At 34.4% G+C, this 21,115-nt stretch overlaps 3 protein-coding genes across 4 annotated transcripts; 2 read left to right on the top strand and 1 right to left on the bottom strand.

Annotated features, from left to right (window-relative positions):
• Positions 1-1,775: 1,775 nt before the first annotated feature.
• LOC120187781 (amino acid transporter AVT6C-like) lies at positions 1,776-3,751 on the top strand. Of its 2 annotated transcripts, none has more exons than XM_039191416.1 (5): positions 1,776-2,331; positions 2,447-2,599; positions 2,714-2,917; positions 3,039-3,504; positions 3,594-3,751. In XM_039191416.1, exons 1-5 carry the CDS (start codon positions 1,839-1,841, stop codon positions 3,715-3,717), a joined length of 1,440 nt encoding a protein of 479 aa, XP_039047347.1. In that variant the 5' UTR covers positions 1,776-1,838; the 3' UTR covers positions 3,718-3,751. The 2 variants fall into 2 exon arrangements, with proteins under 2 accessions (XP_039047347.1, XP_039047348.1); XM_039191417.1 differs by having other exon boundaries at positions 1,779-2,268.
• A 2,035-nt stretch (positions 3,752-5,786) lies between these two features.
• LOC120187332 (transcription initiation factor IIA subunit 2-like) lies at positions 5,787-7,654 on the top strand. Its single transcript, XM_039191072.1, has 3 exons — positions 5,787-5,925; positions 6,008-6,058; positions 7,262-7,654. The coding sequence occupies exons 1-3, from the start codon at positions 5,797-5,799 to the stop codon at positions 7,400-7,402; spliced, it is 321 nt and encodes a 106-aa protein (XP_039047003.1). The 5' UTR covers positions 5,787-5,796; the 3' UTR covers positions 7,403-7,654.
• A 1,446-nt stretch (positions 7,655-9,100) lies between these two features.
• Positions 9,101-11,361, bottom strand: LOC120187567. The gene is made up of 6 exons (XM_039191266.1): positions 11,174-11,361; positions 11,023-11,086; positions 10,821-10,928; positions 10,490-10,588; positions 9,663-9,788; positions 9,101-9,410 (listed from the first exon to the last, which is right to left on the bottom strand). The coding sequence occupies exons 1-6, from the start codon at positions 11,201-11,203 to the stop codon at positions 9,265-9,267; spliced, it is 573 nt and encodes a 190-aa protein (XP_039047197.1). The 5' UTR covers positions 11,204-11,361; the 3' UTR covers positions 9,101-9,264.
• Between the last annotated feature and the right edge of the window lie 9,754 nt (positions 11,362-21,115).

Below are 21,115 nucleotides of genomic sequence, written 5' to 3'. Positions count from 1 at the left end.
AGGGAAATTACTTATTTATATTTCCCAACACCAAATGTCGATATTTTTAATTTTTTCCTTACTGACCGAGTTCTCTTCTATAGTGTTATTTGGAGGGTGGCTATGATGTTGAAACCTGATTTTATTATACTAGTAGTGGTAGTAGCGACGGCAGAAGAAGAAGAAGAAGAAACACGTGCGTTGGGTTGAGGGTCCATGAAGAAGATGAAGAAACATGTGGGTTGGGTTTTTGAATTTTTTTTATTTTTTAATTACCAACTCATTCTTCCGATACTCAAAACGACAGCCATGGAATTAGTTACACTAGTTATCAGTTCAAGCTCAATGATCCCTTAATGTATCCCTATGGCTCAAGAGCTCTTGCCATCAGGCTGTGACTTCAACACATGAGCCTTATAGGAGATTCTCAGGTTCATCAATGAAGGATTCAGGGCAATTTACGCCATTAATAATGAGCTCATCTTCTTCAAATCATAGGACAACAATCAATTGTTTCATTTATGAATGGCCACTAAAACATAGAGACTCATTATGGTTTGATTTGGATGATAAATCATCAAACAACTCATCACTACCTTCAACAACCAAGCTCTCAATCTCCATCTTCAATCCATGATCAGATAACGGTATATATTAAAGACATAACTTCAAACTTATGCAGGAATCCATTGTTTCATTGATCAATCTCCACCTTTCTGTTGTAAGAGGCAAGAATTTGTAAGAATGAAAATATTTAACATTGAGATTGACATTTCCTCGAGCAGTTGGTTGGCATCATTGAAACGTCTATGGATTTGAATTGTTGAGAATATGAAAGTATACAACTATTATTAAACATATATATTAGTTTTGTTAAAAATATAAGAAGTTTTTAAGTTAGTTTGGTGGTTAGGTATTTAACATTAGTTCATGAAGAACTTTGGCTCAAATCCAATGAAAATCAATTTTTCATCAAATGACTCTAATAAAACGATGTTGTTTTGAGTTTTTTGAGCATAAAAAAGTTGCACAAAAATGACATCGTTTTGGTGAGAGAGCCACATCATCACCGTCACTGCGTAGAAATGTCATGTCATCATGCCATTAATGAATTAATGGCGGAGTGGCATAATTGCAGTTAAACATAAACATCAATGTTAAAATTGATAAAATTGAAACATCAGTGGCATAAATGAACTCGAGCTTAAAGGTGATGGTATTTGAAGTAGTTTAACCTATAATGTATCATCCACGCTTTCAAGAATGGATGCCTTACGAGTGTTTTAGATCCTTTGCACTGAGTATATTGTCCTCGAACATCCAACGAAGAATCCTTGCAAACAATACTATAACGTTTCATAAATCATCCCAAATTAAATTCTGATTATAAACACCATAAAAGACATCATCACTGTTAATCTTCTATGAAACATCACTGAAGCATAGGATATCTCTATCCGGTGGTCCCTTGGCATTCCAAAATGGCTAGCTTAAGCTTCTGTTGACTATAATAAGTTGACCACACACAGACACACATATATATATATTGATCGCATAGTCCAAAATTATTTTCTTTCTTTTATTTTCAAATAAAATCCACACGTTTTATATGACAGTTCAATCTCAGACAGCTTAAAATTGTCATGCGCGACATATTCATGCAGTACGACAAACACAGCATTACCCCACATCCAACCTGTTTTCTACTCATAAAATATTCTAACTAATCTAGATTGAAACTTTCATCCCACCTTACCCTTCATTACATTATCTTTTTATCAAATCACAAGTGCTTTCTTCCGGTGTCTGTTTGGTCTTTTCACTACCCCTGCCAATACCATATGTGCTCGTCCTAATAAATGTGTAATGATCCAGAGAAGGAACCACTAATAATCCTAGCCAGAAAAACTCCATATCACCGGATGACTTCTTCGACCTCCACCGGAGCAAATGCCCCACTCCTTCAGGTGAACAAGCCACCGGCAAAGCATACATCAGTGTCCGGTGTCGTCTTCAATGTTTCAACTAGCATTATCGGTGCCGGAATTATGGCAATCCCGGCAACTCTCAAGGTGCTTGGAGTAGTCCCAGCATTTCTGTTGATAGTGATTATAGCTTGGCTAGCAGATATCTCGGTTGAATTTCTGATGAGGTATACAAATACTGGCAAGTCAACCACTTATGCCGGTGTCATGAAGGAATCGTTTGGACGGGTGGGATCGTTTGTGTTGCAAGCATGTGTTGTGTTGAATAATCTCGGTTGCTTGATCATTTATTTGATAATTATTGGTAAGTCCATCAGTTTCAGAGAATTTCAACAATTAATTATGTTTCTGAATGCAGAAATGGATGGTTCGTGTTGTCAAAATTTGTGTAGATTATAGATAAGAGTTTAAAACTATTTGTGGTTCAAGTATGTACTTGCTGTTATAATAAAATGTTCTGATCTTTAGAATTTTGTTCTCAGGGGATGTTCTTTCAGGAAATCAACCTGAAGGATCAGTGCATCTAGGTGTTTTACAAGAATGGTTTGGTGTTCACTGGTGGAATTCCCGTGCCTTTTCGATCCTCTTCACTGTTGTATTCATTATGCTTCCATTGGTTTCGTATAGGCGTGTAGGTGAGTTTTGCATGATTTTTAATCATGTATAGAGAACTGATTAGATATTGTTTAAGCTACGATGTCGAGTTTGTTGTAAAGAATGTTCTTTGTCAAATTGGCCTGAATTTGCAGAAGCATTAAGGTTCAGTTCTGCAATAGCAGTTTTACTTGCCGTGCTATTTGTTGCCATCAGTTCTGTTATGGCGATAACTGCACTCTTTCAAGGCAAAACCGAGAGGCCGAGACTGCTGCCTTACTTGGACAACAGAGCCTCTTTTTTCGATCTCTTCACCGCTGTCCCTGTCATTGTAACAGCTTTCAATTTTCATTTCAATGGTACAGACGCTCTGTGATTCTTATAAATGCCTGTTTCCATGCTGGTTTGTTAATGAAAGATTAGCCAAGTGAGAAACTCTTGTTCCCAAATAGTACTCATAAATGTGTTCAATGAATGCAGTTCATCCTATTGGTTTTGAGATGGATAAACCTTCTGATATGATGAAAGCAGTCCGAATTTCTCTCATACTATGCGGTGCCATCTACTTTGCCATTGGGGTCTTTGGATACCTTCTTTTTGGCGAGTCAATCACGTCTGATATACTTGTTAATTTCGACCAAAATTCTGGTTCAGCACTCGGACCCGTACTCAATGACATAGTTCGATTAAGCTATGCCCTTCACCTCATGCTGGTTTTCCCCCTCTTGAACTTCTCATTAAGGGCCAACATCGATGAATTCCTTTTCCCAAGTAGGCTTATTCCGGCAAGAGATAACATAAGATTCATGTCCGTCACTGTTATTCTTCTAGCCATTTGTTACTTGGCGGCCATAGCCATCCCTAACATATGGTATTTCTTTCAAGTCATGGGATCAACCACTGCTGTCAGCATTGCCTTCGTCTTCCCCGGCGCTATCGCTTTTAGGTAGCATCTGTAAGAGACCGGAATGCATCTCAGCTTTAGCTTCAAAGACAATCCTCCTAACTATGTTCCTTGTTTTGTTCCTATTTCAGGGATGTTCATGGCATATCGACATTAAGAGACCGGATTATATCTGCTTTAATGATAATTTTGGCTGCTGTTACGAGTACAATAGCCCTTTCTACCAACATATACAGCCTTTCAACTGAGCTTTAGCGGAGGTGCTTGAATTCAAGTGTATCCACCTCCATTTGTCTCTTTTGTTTACTTAATTAGAATATAGCAGATAAAAATAAAGTTCCCTCTATCAGCAATTTTGTTTCTCCCTCATTATATAACCAATAAACATGTCACATGTTGCTCGAACAAATTCATATAAATAATCATATGACTAATCCTATGATTGATTTTAAGGTCTATCCAAAATGATGCTTTAATACTTATAAACATTAGATTATTTATTGAAGCTCATACATACAATTAGCCATATGCTCCTCATAGATCCAATAACATTAGTGAGTTCGATTTGTTTGTATCTGGTTTTTCTGTATTATTCGGTGAGTTATTCATTGAACAAATATATATATATATATATATGGGCAAGTTCATCAACATAATCAACGAGAGGACCCTGAAGCTTAGCTAGTTGTTCATGCAACAACCCAGATGGCATATACCAGGTCTAACGTTGAGATCTCAACATTCCCTTATCCCCGGGCTAAGCCTCTCTTGTACCCGAAGAAAACGCATTGGTAGTATTTTTATCATAAATACATGTGTTCCAGAAATATCTTGTTGTATTTTTATTTGATTGAATAAACATAAGGAAGCTTTATGATATACTAACCTAAATTTTGTTTTTTCAAATCAAATATAATTCTATGAAATAAATTCCATATTTGTCTTTAAAATACATCTCATCCGATATAGAATAATCTTTTAAAAATTTAAAACATCATGTGAACAAGAATGAAAGCAGAAACTATACAAAATATGCAACATAAGGTAAATTCACACTCAACAAAGATATCTATGCTACAAGGAATGCATAATTTATCTTTTCCTTGTTCTTCTTTTAGTATGTATGGTTATAATTTTAATGTATATAAACTAATTTAGAATTCATTATCAAAGTTTTAGGTCATTGGTGCGAGTCCGGTGGGGGTAGTTTTATTTTTTCATCATTTCTTGTACTGGTACTTCTTATTTTTGGTAAGATGGTTTTTTAGACCTGTTTAACTGATTCTTATTGGATTCCCAATAACAATATCAAAGTTTTTGTGATAATATTTTCGTCAAGAAATTTTTTTTTTCTTTTTCTTGAATCCAAACAAAAAGAACTGATTCTTTCTTGGGTAAGTAAATATCGTTTAGGGATGATTTATTTATTAAGGTAAGCTTTGAAGAGATCAATAACTTGTACTAGTTCCAGATGAATTGGTATATGAGTTGTGAAATGGAAAGAATTGAAATCAGATGATATGCATTGGAATATATGACTTGGGTTGGGTGGAAACCCCTCCCAACTGTCGGTGGTGATGTGATGGTTCAATCCGACATCACCACCGACAGTCGCAGTTAATGATTGGCTTTGTGGTTTTCAGCTGTGGATAGGCGACTCCGTCAGCCTTGGATCTGTGTTACGGGGAGTACAACAAGGCCTATGCCCCTTTTGGTTCAAGGTATAATTCATTCCTCGAGGAATATTTTTTTTCCGGATGAATATACCACATTTGGATGGGATAACATTACTGAGTGTCGGTTAAATGCCAAAACCAACAGTAATTTTTTTTACTGTTTTTCCGGGAATCTCTATCTCCATCTCCCTTAGGTATTTCATTATTCCCGTTCCGTTGTCTAAAATAGTCTTCTTCCCACTTCGTTCTGGCTGCAATCTTCTTCTTCTACTTGATTACGGGTTTGTGTTCTCAAAATTGGAATTCCCAAAATTGAAATCCCTTTGCAAAGCCACTCGTTCCTTCCTCACGCTTCACCGCTCTAGCCTCCAATTGTTCACTCTCGATTTACAGTCGTCAACGGTTGCAGGCTCATCGCAGTGGAATGAGGACATGAAGAAAAATTTAGCTCTCGCTCCCTTTGCAAAGCCACTCAATGAAAAATAAGCTATGTAAGAAAACCAAACTCATCCACAAAGATATCTTTTTTTTCCAATTTGTTCTTTTAATCAAAATCATTATATGCAAATTTTTTTGATATCGATATTTACAAAAAAAAATTAGAATTTTTTTTGATATCGAGATTTAAAAAAAACAAATTGCGCAGATTGAGTGAATAATGGCGACGTTTGAGCTTTACTGGAGGTCAACGATCGGGATGTGTTTGACAGAGACATTAGATGAGATGGTTTCAAGCAGTACTCTGAGCTCCGAGCTCGCTATTCAGGTTCTCGTCCAGTTCGATAAGGTACTGTTACAACATTGTTTTGATTCTCTCTCTTCCCCCTTCCTCCCTGATCATTTATTCATTTTGTTCTCATATTTGTTAGTGTATGACTGAAGCCCTGGAAAGTCAAGTGAAACGCAAGGTTTCCATTAAGGTACATTCTTTTTACTTGAGTAGAAAATGAAGATCTTTGTGTTCTATGTTTGCGGTGATCTGTTGTTTCTATAATAAACTGCAGTGAAATATTTTGTTTTAGATCTGTTAGTTAAGTGCAATGTTAACCTTATCTTTTAATGTGGTACCTTGATCTTCCCATCCTCGACGAAAGATAATTTTCACCCTCCGTGAATGGTGAAATACCCCTGTATTTTATTTTACAAGTATTTGCAGGGACCAAAATCTAGCTTGGGTATTAATTGTAATGGTAGTAGAGTTGCATATATGGTACCTGATTGTGGTAGTAATCGGTTATTGTTTATCTTCAACATGCTTGCTTTGCATTTATGGGAGTACTGGCTTGCAGCACACATGATTGCTTCTTCTTTTGCCCTATCGTATGGCATATATTTCTTCATGTTGGAATCGTGTTCATCTGAGATACATCTTCAACACTTGGACACTTGATAGAAATGTCCATGCTTCATGGCTCTCTTATTTCTAAAATGTTTCCGAGGATCAGTGTTGATGATTTGAAGTGCAGGGTGAACACATCTTAATTATATTTTCGAACCTTCAGGCTTCAATCATGCCAAAACAAATTGGGTTATTTTAGTATATATGCTAGATGAACATTTTCAGGACCTGAAATGATAGACTTGTGTAGAGCTTATTTGTTTGAAAAAGTTCCTTTCTATCATACCTGTTAATGTATCTTTGTTTTGTTCCTTACTTTTCAAGAACAGTCAAAACAGATAGTTGGCAGCATGGCTCCACTGATTGCTCATCAGTATTTTTTCTAAATCGTGTTTCTTTTCTTATGTATCTAAACTTTTAGCTTTTTTCTACTTGGTTGCTTTGACTTTATTTTCTTTTTAAGTATCGATGTTTGAAGTATATTCGTATATGGATATAAGGATATGTTCCTCAAAGGACTCTAACTACATGGAAACTTGAAAAAATTAAGCATGTTCACCTTGGATATGTACTTATATCTAGGATTCTCACTCGAGTCTGAGTAATATATATTTGTTATTACTTATTTTGAACAGTCACCATTCATAAATACATTATTTGTGGGCTTCTATATTCTTTAGTAACGGACCTTTAAATCAACATACGACCAAGCATTGTCAGGCAAAAAGCCTGTGCTGTTATTTGCATTTGAATGCTGATCTTGTCTTGTATGTTTATGCTACAGGGACATCTGCACACCTATAGATTCTGCGACAATGTTTGGACCTTCATCTTACAGGATGCTTTGTTTAAGAACGAGGATTCTCAGGAAAATGTTGGTCGAGTCAAAATAGTAGCATGCGACTCAAAACTGCTCTCACAATGAAATTTCAAATCAGTGTGGCGTCTGATGATGGTGTAAGGGGATGGTTGATTGAAGATTGGACGAGATATATATTACATATATATTAATTGTTAGCCATCGACCTTTATGGATGAGTTTTGTCTTTGTTCATTTTATTTTGCTTTCTGATAACATTATGGAGGTGAAAATTTTCAGAAAAAAAAAATGAAACCTATTTATTTATGACAAGAATGATTTATATCTATGTTATTCAGACTCGGTGTCATTTTTTATGTGTGTTTGTCGATAATGGTACATTCAATTTTTAAAGTTTTCTCATGTACAAATATGATGCGAGTCCTTGTGATCTTATATCAAAGTTAGGTCCTTGTGATTTATATCAGAGTTGTGCATGTGTTGGCTTGTGAACTACGTGGTAGGGGAGGGTTGATTGGTGTTATCTCACGTAGGGGTGTTTATCTAGCGAGTCGTTAGTTAGTTGAGTTGTGCTTGAGTCGTTAGTTAGTTGAGTTGTGCTTGACTTGTTCAGTGAATGTAATTTTGGGATGAGTAGTAGAAGAAACAAATATATTACGTGAGATTTATTTCACTTGTTCATTGAATCTAATTTTTATATAAACAATTTTTATTTATTCCGTGACTTGTTCATTGAATCTAATTTTTATATAAATATTTTTTTTAAATAATTGGAATTTCACTTGTTAAAAAATATAGAACAAGGTCAATTTGGTAAAATATACATACCAGTAATATGTTATTCCTTTAACCAAACACTATAATCTTACATTACTATCAAACAAACCAAACACAATAATGTAACATTCCCAGTAATGTGTTAGGTAATGTTACATTCCGGTAATCATATTCCCACTGGTAATCTTATATTCCGTGAACCAAATACACTCTAAGGAATGTCATTGTTAACGGGATAAATGAATAGAGCCTCCAACTGTTTTTGAATCGCTTGTATAATATTAATTTATTAAATTAAATAAATGAATATGAATTTCTTTTTATGTTCGTCTATGTTCACGAACAAAATCGTTTATCGACTCATTTATAAGTCCATTTACTCGGTTCTCTTTTTGAATATTGATGAAAGTAGGACTAAATTGAATATAAGATAAATTTTGAAGTTCAAATTGTGAAGTCCAAGAAATATAAGGACTAATGACATAAGTCACCAATTTCCTTTGGCTTGCAATTAAAAAAGAAAAAGAAGTGTTGGTTGTCGAGCATTAAACAAACGTTAAACACGAACATGCTCGTGAACGTTAAACGAACATATTTATGAACACTAAAACGAACATGTTTGTGAACACTAAAACAAACAAACACGAACACCATTAAAAATAAATAAACGAACATTAATATCATACTGAAAATTTAAACAAACACAAACCGAGCATAAACACAAACTGAACATAAACATCTTAAAAAAAATAAACATACGAGCTCATTGTTGAGGTCGGTGGTTGTTCGTTTTCTCGAGAAAACACTCTAAATACCTTGCCGCCCTAGATTGTTGGTAAATGATTAACGAGGGTTGGGTTGTGGAGATTAGACAAGCGTTGAGGGAAGAAGACAGATGTGCGGATTATCTACAAACTTGACACACGATATTAATGTTGATCGATTGATAGAACTAATATTTTTAGCAGATGAGGGCAAGAACACAAATTCCTTGTTTCCTTGGGATAACACAATCACTCTGCAGTCTCCACTGATGAAAGAAACGGACACATGGCGTTAATTTCAAACTCTATGATCAGCAAAATTATACAATCAAATTCTCATGTTCCTATAGGATAGACTTTTCTTCAATGCTAAGGCTTCTTTACCTAAATTCTCCTCAGCCCCGAATTCAAAGAGTTAAAAACTTTTCAAGATGAAATATCACATCTCAAATCTTGAAATCTCTTCAGTAAGTTCGATTTGTATGTCCCGATTTCAGCATCTTCAAAGGTGTCGGGGGTAGACTTTATAGCTGAGATTGCCCCAGCATTGTGCAAAGCTTTGACTGCTTCATCTACAATAATGGAAACAAAGTTAGTCAGAACCATTTATCTTTTACCATTCAAGACAAAAACACAAAGGACGTAAAAGAAATCACAGTTGGAACGTATGTGTAGTCAAACTCAAAGCATTACGTCCTATATAAAAAAATAAAGTTAAGCCAATCATGGAGTCGAATGCTACTCCAAGCAGGCAGGCATTTGGGCGTAACAACTCTTTTTAATGCCAGGCTAAATTAGTGAACTGAACAAATATATACTTTTACCTGATTTTGACAGTGCACTAAGAGCTTTCAGCGCCTCTTTCTGAGTTCGATCATCTTTAGCGGAACCCAACATATTTAAGAGCTCTTGAGCTCCACCAATCTCAACTATTTTCATCCTTCTTTGATCTATCATAATGAATGGACAAAGAGAGTTCATCATGAACAATCAATATTAGCTGCTTTGGTTTAGAATGAGAGATAAAAATTATAGGATTCACTTCAAAACTACCGTAGTTTTGAACGTAAGATCCACTTTCATGATAACTACATCATATAAGTAAAAGGGTTACAGCAAACTCTCATTTGCAACTACTTATTTGAATCTCTAAATCAAACACCCAAGTTGCTGAAAGTTTCAGAAAAAGACATGCAAGCTTATCAGCTAAAGCCGTGTAGGGGCAATGCCACGAGAACACATGCAACACTCCGTCAGAACTCTGTCAAAGCAGCCAAAAGCTACATGTAATAGAAGAAGACAAGACATGAGTAGGATATTAAAGGAACGCGTTCAAAGTGAAGGCCATGAAAATATAGCTCAGGTAAGTCATCTTCTGATTATTGATCCTCAAGCTCCTAAAACAGCTAGAACTCCCTCTCAATATTAGCCTAAAACAGTTTTTTCTCAGACACTATCACCATTTAACAAACACGTATCTTATATGATAAAAGGATGCAATCAAATATGCCTATTACAAGATAAGAGGCATGAACAAATACCTTTCATTAGTATCTGCTTTATAAGCACACAACTCACATCAAAATCCAAAACAATAGATATAGATATGCTGAACTTGTCACAAATTTAATATTAGGGAACAAAAGCATACCGTCAATTGCAAAACGGGCCAATCTAGAAGCCCCCATTCTCTTAAACAATGGATCCTTAACATGCAAAAGTGACACAGATTGATGCATCAAATTGTCTCCTGTAAAAAGCAAATCTTTAAGCAATTTCTCTCTTTTTTTAAGCAAATAATGGCAAAAGGCAACCACTTTTGATAACATAAGGTTGGTTGTTCATAAACCAAATTTTCATATCCCCAAATACCCACGCAAGTCGAATACCAGAATTGAGATAGCGTGCACACAAATCACGCATAAGAAAAAGAATCAATAATTTCGAACAAGATAAGATTTGTTTAAAAAAAAGGAGAATACCCATGTAAGGAAAGAACTGATAAGCAACGAAAGTTGCAGTGCCAGCAAAGAAGAGTTTCAACAACCATCCTATTTTCCTCTCGGCTTCCTGTTCAAGAGAGGCTTCATCTGCAGCCAAAAGCATACAGACACTCATTCAATCTGACTACGCATTGGACGAAAAAACCCTTTTCGAAAAACATAAATTTGATAAAAGTGTAACCTTTTCCATTAAACGATGAGAAATTTCGAGATTGCCCATTCCAAGGCCTTCTTTTGAACAACAGCTACAATGAGAAAACAGGGTCAAAGAAAATTGGGTGCAGAAATAGGGAAAAATGAAAGAAATGGGATAACAAAATTGAGTAGTTTACAGTGTTGAGGAGAGCTGCGAAGGCGCGCATCGTTCAAAGTCAATTGCTTAAGCCACAGAATGAAAGATACTGTAATTTGTGTTTTGCTGGAATGTTGGGCGTCGGAGAACAATGATCAGGTATTCCACAATTTCAGTAAGATAAAGGGTCGCCGTCAATAAAAGATCAAGAGGCAGTGTTCACCATTGTGGATGGGACAATATTGGAAACATAGATGCATTATAATTTTGAAGTAATGGATTCAACCCAATAAATAGGCCTAGCGGTGCAATAGATTTTGAATTGATGGATTCAACCCAATAACTAGGCCTAGCGGCCCTATGCAATAGATTTTGGGCTTTTTTGGACCAATAGTGTGTTTAGAATAAAAAATTAGGGTTTTCCCCACCTCAACTTTTAATTAGGGTTCTACGTCATTTGCTACAGTATCAGTTAAAAGTATTTTTTAATGGAGTCGGATGAGTGGATCTCATGTGGGTTGTTAATTTATTGTTTTTAAGTGGACTCGTCACTTCGAGGTGACGAGTCAATTAAAAAAATTATAATTGAAATTAAAATTAGAAATTAAAAAAGGGAACTTGTCGCCTAAAGGTGATGAGATCCTTCAAATTCAAAAAACTAGTTGTTTTGTAGACGTTGGTCAACGAGCAACTGCTCACTTGGCTACGGTCACTTGGAACTCGTCACCACCAGAATTTTGCATCATAGTCGTTGGAATTAGGGCTATAAATAGGGGTTTGGGGTTTTGATTTTTCATCAAACCTTAAATCCAAAAAAATTGTGAAAAATCCAACTTTATGTGAAATCCCAAAAAATGGTTTCTCGAGCATACATGTTGCGCCTTGACAACATCCATATTTTGTCAATCAAACTCTGGTCAGAAGAATAACAGAGTATTCGTCGACGCATGATGACTTCGAGAGATATGCATCAGCAGATGTTGATATATTTTCAGCAACCCGGTCTATTTCAAGGTGTACCCGACGTAAATTGAGGCTCTGATCGAACATTGGTGGCTCAAAGCGCACACTTTCCATTTCCCGAGTGGTGAAGCAACGATTACTTTTGGAAGACAACGCTTACCAACTCGGTGTTCCTGTGAATAGAGTCTCGTGGTGAGGCAGAACAATTACGACTTCAGGACGTTAGTCTACCAAGTTTTGGGAAAGTTGTCACCATTCAAGTTCTTCTATGGTTATAGGGTACGAATGATGTGGTTAGAGTTCGAATTCTAAGTGACAGTTGACTCTATCGAGGACCAGGTTATTTTTGCTTCCTAAGTGTATCTTCTCCAACTAATCAGAGGGGTATTATTATCAAATAAATATAGTAATTTGGCGCACACTCAATATCTTCGAATATTAAATGACTTCGCTGAGTGTCACAATACCAGTTGGGCTCGGTGATTTTAGACTTTCTGTATCAGGAGCATTACAAGGTTGCAATTATCAAGTGGGGTCAAAAAGTCGATGTAGCAGACTGTCTAATATTGCTACAATACTGAGCTTGGTATCGGTTCCCGTTTTTTACACTGATTACAAAAGCCCCGGTCGAGTTTCCTTTTGTTGGAAGGTAATTTTTTTAAATTTTTAAAATTTGATTAACATAATTATTTTTATATGTTTTTAATATTTTTCTATTTTTTAAATATTTTAGATGGCTCCATAAAATAACCGAGACGAAGTTATCGAGTGCCACTGCAAAAGATATACAGATGAGGATCGACATCGCCGGTTGATATGCGATATACATTTTTTTATTATATTTTTCAAATTTTTAAATTATATATATATATATATATATATATATATTAACTTTGATATTTAATATTTCCAGTTTTCTTGGCTTTCATATGCTGACGATGAGATCTACCTGTTATTGCCACCATAATTTTTTGAGGGGGTCTGATTTATGGTGTGTCACGATGTCGTTATTACATTTTGTGATTGTTTAGTGGCACGCCAATGATAGAGTATTACGAGAGTATGCATCACATTAGCCAATTTCTACGCAAATCGTTGAGATGGACGAGCTCCATTGAATTGATACGCATGGGAAACATATCGAAAATTGACTGACGAAGCACACTTACTACATCGAGCTATGGAATCAGTGGCACTTATCGTTCCCCCCATGTTACGAGATTACACCGTTTGACCTAGATTTCAACCATATCTCACGACACCACAACAGAGGGGAGAATGGGAATAATATCAGGCCCAATTCCCCAAGTCCAAGAAGAAATTATCAGCGTCTTCTTCTTTTGCTTCAGCATTTGTAGTTGAAGATTACTATTATGAATCTTAGGCTAGTTTCGATTTCTATCCTGCATATCATGCTTCAACCTAGACTCAGCTGACTTGGGTTGGAGGTTCGTGGGATGCAATGTAACACATTCAAACATCTTCAACAGGAACATGCATGTGAAGGTAACTGGGATCATATCGTATATGGTCAACAACATAACTACCAAGTCAATTTAGTAACGACAATGATGGTGTAACACCCTGACCTGTATCCGACCCGGATACGAATATGAGGTGTCACATTGATTTTTCAAACTCATTGACTTTTTAAAAAAATGAAATTAAGACTTGATAAGGAAAACAAACTTTACAAAACATAGTTACAAACATATCAAAGCATCTATGACTTACTCATTTTAGTACATGCCAACAATCATATCACATATTATTTAGTTCACTCTGATTTGATATCCTTCAGAGATATGTTGTCCTGCCCTTGCTTACTATACTGATGTCTCCGAACCTACTTGTGAAAACAATCACGCGTTAAGTCTATGACTTAGTGAGACAATACTAAGTATAGTAAAATAATAAAACAATTATGTAAATGTTTCCAAAAATAATCATTAAATATTATAACATCATACTATTTATAACTTATAACATATACTATCACCTATTGATTAATTATATGTATTTGACACTTGCTTATACATTTTCTTGAACATTTCAAATAAAACCAATAGACACTTTATTAACATTTTAATACTATTATTCATTGTTCAATTTATATCAAGTTTGTTTTATTAGCCCAACGTATATCGTTGAGAACTCAAGGTATGCGAGTACATTGAGGTTGTGCACTAATGCAGTCACCACTGCTCATATAATTTACACCAAAGTGCCACATAGAATTTGTCCCGAAGTACCACATAAAATCATCAACTCTTGGCATGCCAACTATAACCCTAATTCTCATAAAATATACTTTGGGATTTAGTTTTATAGTTAATTTTCAATACTTTATTCTAGTGTCTTTTATCTACATAGAACACTTTCACATTTATTATTCGCGTAAATGATTTACTCATAGCATTCATTTTAACGCATTCATTTTAACATTTTTCATTTATCATTTATGTTCCATAGAACATATCCACTTAGAAAAGCTTCATCTATACTCATAGCATTTCATTTTACTCAAAAACATTTGAGGTTGGCTCATCGTAAGCCGTTCTCCAATCATAAATTAATTAAGTAAATAACACTCACATTTGCCTCACTTAAGCCTTAAATAACTCATTCTCTCTTTCACTTTATCTTGGTACGTCCATTCGTTCCGCATTTGATTTCAATCAAATCTACACATAACATGACCCATATGAATACTAGAATCTCAATTAACATCTAACCCATTGACTTTTATTTAAACGAAATGAAACACTTAATTAACATTTCCGATTGAATAGTATTAGTACTCTACCCACAATACAGATACTTGTCTTCCATGGTACTGATACCCACTTCAGTACTGATACCATTTTAGCATTCTGGAATTCCTTTTTCAATTACAGTATCGATAACTTCCTCTTGGTATCGATACCTCCACATCAGTATCAATACTACTTCAATCAGTATCGATGTTGTTCATCATATTCATACTCATTCCTTTAAATTTTAACCTTATAGTATCTGTATTGTTCTTCTAGAACCGATACCCTTACCCATAATTCATCTATTTCACTTCGAAAATTTACCCAACTTCACTTAAATCTCATACTTTAAACTCTATTCATACATTTCAACTCATTTACACTTATTACCACTAACTTATCTCCATTAAAATCCCTTTAACATGTAAAATCTTCTATAAAACTTTTGAAACTAAAAATCATACCAGTTTTCCAAACATGTTTTAAATTCTTTATAACACTTCAAACACTTTAATTAGACATTTGACAAGTCAAATATATCATTAGAAATTCAAATATTAATTAATCTCATAAAATCCCTTGAAAACTCATTTTACTAATTCTTCAATAATTCCTTAATTACTTAGTTTCATCATCATCTATAAGTTTCCTCAATCTTCTATACCAACCATGAACCAAAAACCAACTCAAAATGAAAGGAATAACCAACTCTGAAGAAACTCACCTTGATAATGGGATTTACGGGGAGAAGAAGAAGAGAAGTAACCAAAGTTTTAAACTTTTCCTTTATTTCTTTCCTTATTTCCCACATGCTTAAATAACCTTTAAAAATGAATTTTAAATTCATTCATGCTAAATGATCTCTTTGCCCTTCCATTCTTCCATCTTTGATAATAAGTCCTAGACACAAATTCCAAAATCCGTCCTTGAATTCAATTTATTCAAAATAAACCATAAAATTTTAAATCCTTACATTCAGTCACTAACCCGAAGTTTGGGGTATTATAGATGGCGTCAAATACCATAAGTCCATCACCGTATTTCGAAGGTGGATCTCATTGTCTTAAGTACACCTCCTCGGCAAGATGAAGACGACGACGATTAAGACCGACGACCCCTGCGTACTCGACGAGCCTCGTGCCATTATCGTTCAACCACTCTTCGACATCGTCAAGAACTTAGAAATATATATATAAATTTTATTATTTTGTAAAAATTATTAATTTTTTAATTAATTAATTTTATAAAATTTAACTCGGGCGAACTTGTCACCTCAACGTGATGAGTTCTATTGTTATCATTGCACAACTGTCTGTTAACCAACGACTACAAAACATCTACTTTTTTAATTCGAAGAAACTCGTCATATCGATATAACAAGTTACCCTCTTTTTTAATTTCTAATTTTAATTTTGTCAATAATAAAAAATTTAATGGATTCGTCACATCTAGGTGATGAGTCCGCTTAAAAATAATAAATTAATTACCCACGTGCGACCCACTCATCCCGTTCCATTTAAAAAAATATTTTAAGGAACTCGTTACCTCGAGGTGATGAGTTCACCCGACACTGTAGCAAATACCGTAGATCCCTAATTAAAAGTTGAGGATGGGTAAAAACCTAAATTTTTATTCTAAACGCCCTATTGGGCTAAAAAAACCATAGATTTTGAATTGTCTTGTTGATGCAACCGTACTGTGTTTGAAGCAAAGAACCTAAAGACTATCAAACTAGATAAAATCATTAAATTTGTGCTTATTAGATTAATGGTGAAAGAGAAAAAAGAATAATAATATAGGGGGACAATAAAGTTAAAATTACTTTCAAATTCATCAAAGAAGAGAGTGACTCAAGTTAAGAAGAATATGAAAAAAATAGAAACATTTACTGAGAGATTTTAAAAATTTATAACGTCCTAAAAAATATTATAATGGAAAGAGGACTTAAAGATCGAATCTAAAGAGAAAGATTTCATTATTTGATATATATAAGGCGCAATAAATTTGAGTGTCCATAACTGAAGAATAATAAGTCTAATAAAAAGAAACACAATGCTTATGTATTTACATGGAGTGATGAAGAGTCTCCCGATAAAGAAGAATAAGAAACAACTAACATGTGTCTTATGTTTATTAAAAAATTCTAAGATAATAAAAGAGGCATACGATGAATTATATTTAGAAATTGAGCTATGATTTCAAAATATAAAAAAAATATTTTAAAATTAAAAAGTTAAAATAAAACTTTTCTCAAAATTAATAAGAACTAAAAAGTAAGGTTAAGAAAATTAAAATTAACCAATTATATTAAAACATAACTTTAGTTATAATAAATATAGAGGACCCAAAAAAAATGAAAATCCTGGAAAAAAGTGGTTTGGTAGGCCATCCCGAAAATTTGATGGTGTTAATGATTTCGCCACCGTATGACTAGGTTTAGAGAGGGAAAATCCTCTCGTTTCTTGTTTTTCTAGAATGGTTGACAAATGGTCATTCTTTCGACAGACATTTATTAAAGGCTATTCTAGATTTCAGTGATACAACGACAGGTCAACAGTCAGTGGATCTAAGGATCTTCCATGGTATTGGTCTTAAGCGTCCTCTCCCCTACTGGGAGGTGGAATTCTGCAGAGGGAGGAGCCTCACCCGTCAGGTTTGGTATCCTGAACAAGGTCAGGCTGGTTTCTTACTGTCTAATGTCTTTGTTCTCTTCTCTTTGCAGAATCATGCTTGGCGGTTCACCATGGGAATTTGGCAAGAGAGTGGAAAAGAAATAGAATGGTATCGGGTACGGAAAAAATGGAACTTAGGAGATGTGATTCTAGTGGAAATCATGGCAACAGGAGGAACTAAAGATGGTCAATAGACCAAAGGACTCAACCAAGCAAAACACAAGATAGGGATTCATGCATGGAAGATAATAGAGTGATATAGTGTTGTCATAAAGGTCCACAAGTGAAAAACGGTTCCCATATTGACAAGTACAACAAAGAAAGATTATGGTTCATACAATTAGACATGGAACTCTCGTGGATGGAATGTGAAATGGGAACTTTGTCAAAAACGTGAACAAGACTTGAACACCGGTAGGAGAACTAGGAAGGGATTACAGCAAACTTGCAAAGCCAGGCCTCGTGTAAAACTCATTTGCCCAGATTCTTCAAGATATGAATATGTACTATGGTGGTTTTTTTTCTTCCTACACTAGGATAGATGAGAATATCTTTTACAGTGGATTTTCTATGCCTATAAGTCAACCTTGGAGATTGCTATCAAATACATGGACACTTCACATCGGAAAGCTAGACTTACCAAGTCAGTCATCGGTCAACATCAGGATAATGAATGCAATGTTTATGAATACACGCTGGACTACGACCCCCGCTGCTGACAAAGTTATCTTGGAAAATGTGTTTTGCTGTAACTTCAGATTTTTTCCTATTGAACGAGGATCTTCATCGATTCGCATCATTACTTACTGAACATTTCAAGCAGGTTACTCAACTACCTGAAGGTTCTCTATATTGGCGAGGAGAGTTCCCAAAGAAGTTTCGTGTTGAGTTCATAATGGACGAAAAATAATTTGCCATCGAGGCGAGTGGCCCAATTGAGTTGCCTTTTCCAACGGTGGAGGCTGCGGAGCAACCCACATAGAGTCATGATCATTCGCGGTTGGAATTATTGCGGGCTTGGGAACCCAGTGACAATTTGTGAACTCAAGAGGCTTATCTCCTCTAAAAGACCCCACCTAGTGTTTGTTTGTGAATCAAGACTATCAAAGAATAAAGTTGAGAAAATAAAAATTTGTATAGGTATGAGTGGTTGCCTCATTGTTAAATGGAGCAATCAATGTATAGGTCTCATTATTTGAAGCAAGTGTTAGAGAAGAAATAGAGAGAATATAAGAGTTATTTAAAAAAGAAATACTTCAAAAATAATTCAAGCCTTGAAGAGAAGCTACAAACTATCCCACCAGGAATGTTAAGGTATCAATGGGAAAATGTAGTTAGGTTTTAGAGTTCAATGAAAGGACATGTATGATGTATTTTATAAAAATAATATAATGTCATTATAATATTGACTTTATAAGTATAAAATTAAAACTGTAGGACCAAAAGCATGTTGGTGTTGCTAGCAGACAACAACACAAGTTTACTCACATAGCTAGATCGAAGAGCTTTGCTTGTATAGCTAATGATGAGGTATTATTGATTATTCATATAGTGATTTACAGTTGGTAGCATATAGTAACGAAAATTATTTATATTATTAATTAATTTTTTTCAAGACTTAATTTTTATTCTACTTTGTAGGAAAATACTTCTGGTTGTAAAGTTGGACGAATAGAGCTCTTCGACATGATACATACAAAAAAGGATAGCGCTCCTATGATTGATGAAGCTGCAGAAATTATGGTACATTTATTGGACACAAGAATTGAATTATGTTATATTTATATTTATAGTATGATATTTTTATTTAAAAATAATTATTGAATTGGTTATTAGGAAAAATTGAGGGATAAAAGGGCGGAGAATGAAGCTACGAGTTCAAGTCATGGTATTGTTAATGCGGATGACATCGAAAATTAAGTTATTAATGAAGTTTTGGGTAATGAAAGATATGGTTAGGTTCGCTGTCAAGGATCATTCGTTACTCCAACCAAATATTTTGGATCTAGTTCATCTTAGTACATGTCATCAAAGAGTCAGTCTTCCCAATTAGAAGTTCGTCGTTTAAAATAATAGTTGACTGAAATGGATCAAAAAGTTGCTGAAATGAAAGTTGAAACTGAAGTGAGGGAACCAGAGAGAGAAGTAACATATTAGAACTACATTATATTTTACGTTAATGTAAACTTTGATTTATTATTATAGATTTCAAGTTGGTTGTAATACTCCGGCCCGTACCCGATCCGGATACTAATCTGAGGTGTCACATTAACTTTTTAACGCTTTGACTCTTTGAAAATCCGACTAAAATTTGACAATGAAAACAAATACTGAGTATTTTTACATAACTTTAATAAAACATAGTTACAAGACATATCAGAGCATTTGTTATCTACACATTTATAATACATGCCAACAAAATTTCAATAAACAAATTCACATACTATTCAAATTTTATTCTGATATAATATTCTTCAAGGATATGTTGTCCTGCCCTTTCTTACTCTGCTGACTCCTCTGAACCTATGTGTGAAAACACTCACATGCTAAGTCTTTGACTTAGTTAAGCATAAATGAGTATAATAAAACATTAAAACATTTATATAAATATTTTAGAAGAAAGATTAAATACAAAAACACAATACATTTCATAACATATAACATATACTATTAAGCATTGTTTAATTCATCTCCATTTGTTTAATTAGCCCAACGTATATCACTGAGAACTCAAGGTATATGAGTACTTTGATGTTGTGCACTATAATTGCAGTCGAAACTCCAGCGTAGAATTTGCACCGAAGTGTCACATAGATTTGTCCCAAAGGGTCGCGTAGAATTGTCCCGAATGACCACATAGAATTTTCCCGAAGGACCAAGTAGAACCCTCGACTCTTGACATTCCAATTATACCTCTAATTCTCACAGTACATACTTTGGGCTTTAACCATTTAATTATTTCACATAATATTATTCAAATTATCATTTGTTCACATAAAACATATATTCATAGAATTTCACGTAGCATTACCCAAATTTATTATTTATCCATATAGAACAATTACTCATAGAATTTCATATAGCATTACTCAACTTATCATTTATTCACATAGAATATATACTTTTAGTGTTTCATATATCATTATTCAAATTATCATTTATTTTCTTAGAACATATTCACATAAACCATATACTTATAGTATTTCACATAGAATATATATATATATATATATATACTCATAGCAATGAAATCAAAACAGTGATTTTAAATACGATTTAGCTAAAACCATAACATAATACAAATCATTTTGTTCAAAAACATTTGAGGTTGAATCATCGCAAGCCGTCCTCAAATCGTATATAAAATAAGTAGGTAGCACTCACCTTTGCCTCACATAAGCCCTAAGAAACTCCATTTCACTTTCACTATATATTTATACATAAATTTGTTCAGCACTTGCTCTCAATTGAATCTACATAGTAACATGACCACGATGAATATCGTAGCTCAATTAATTGTTAACCAATCAGCATTTACATAACTAAATAAAACACCTAATTTACGATTTCAGACTGAACAATATCGGTACT

Source organism: Hibiscus syriacus, unplaced genomic scaffold (genome assembly GCF_006381635.1).
Source record: "Hibiscus syriacus cultivar Baekdansim isolate YM2019G1 unplaced genomic scaffold, ASM638163v2 tig00113725_pilon, whole genome shotgun sequence".
NCBI lineage: Eukaryota > Viridiplantae > Streptophyta > Magnoliopsida > Malvales > Malvaceae > Hibiscus > Hibiscus syriacus.
The sequence above is the reverse complement of the archived record's forward strand: the minus strand, read 5'-3'. Positions and strand labels throughout refer to the sequence as shown.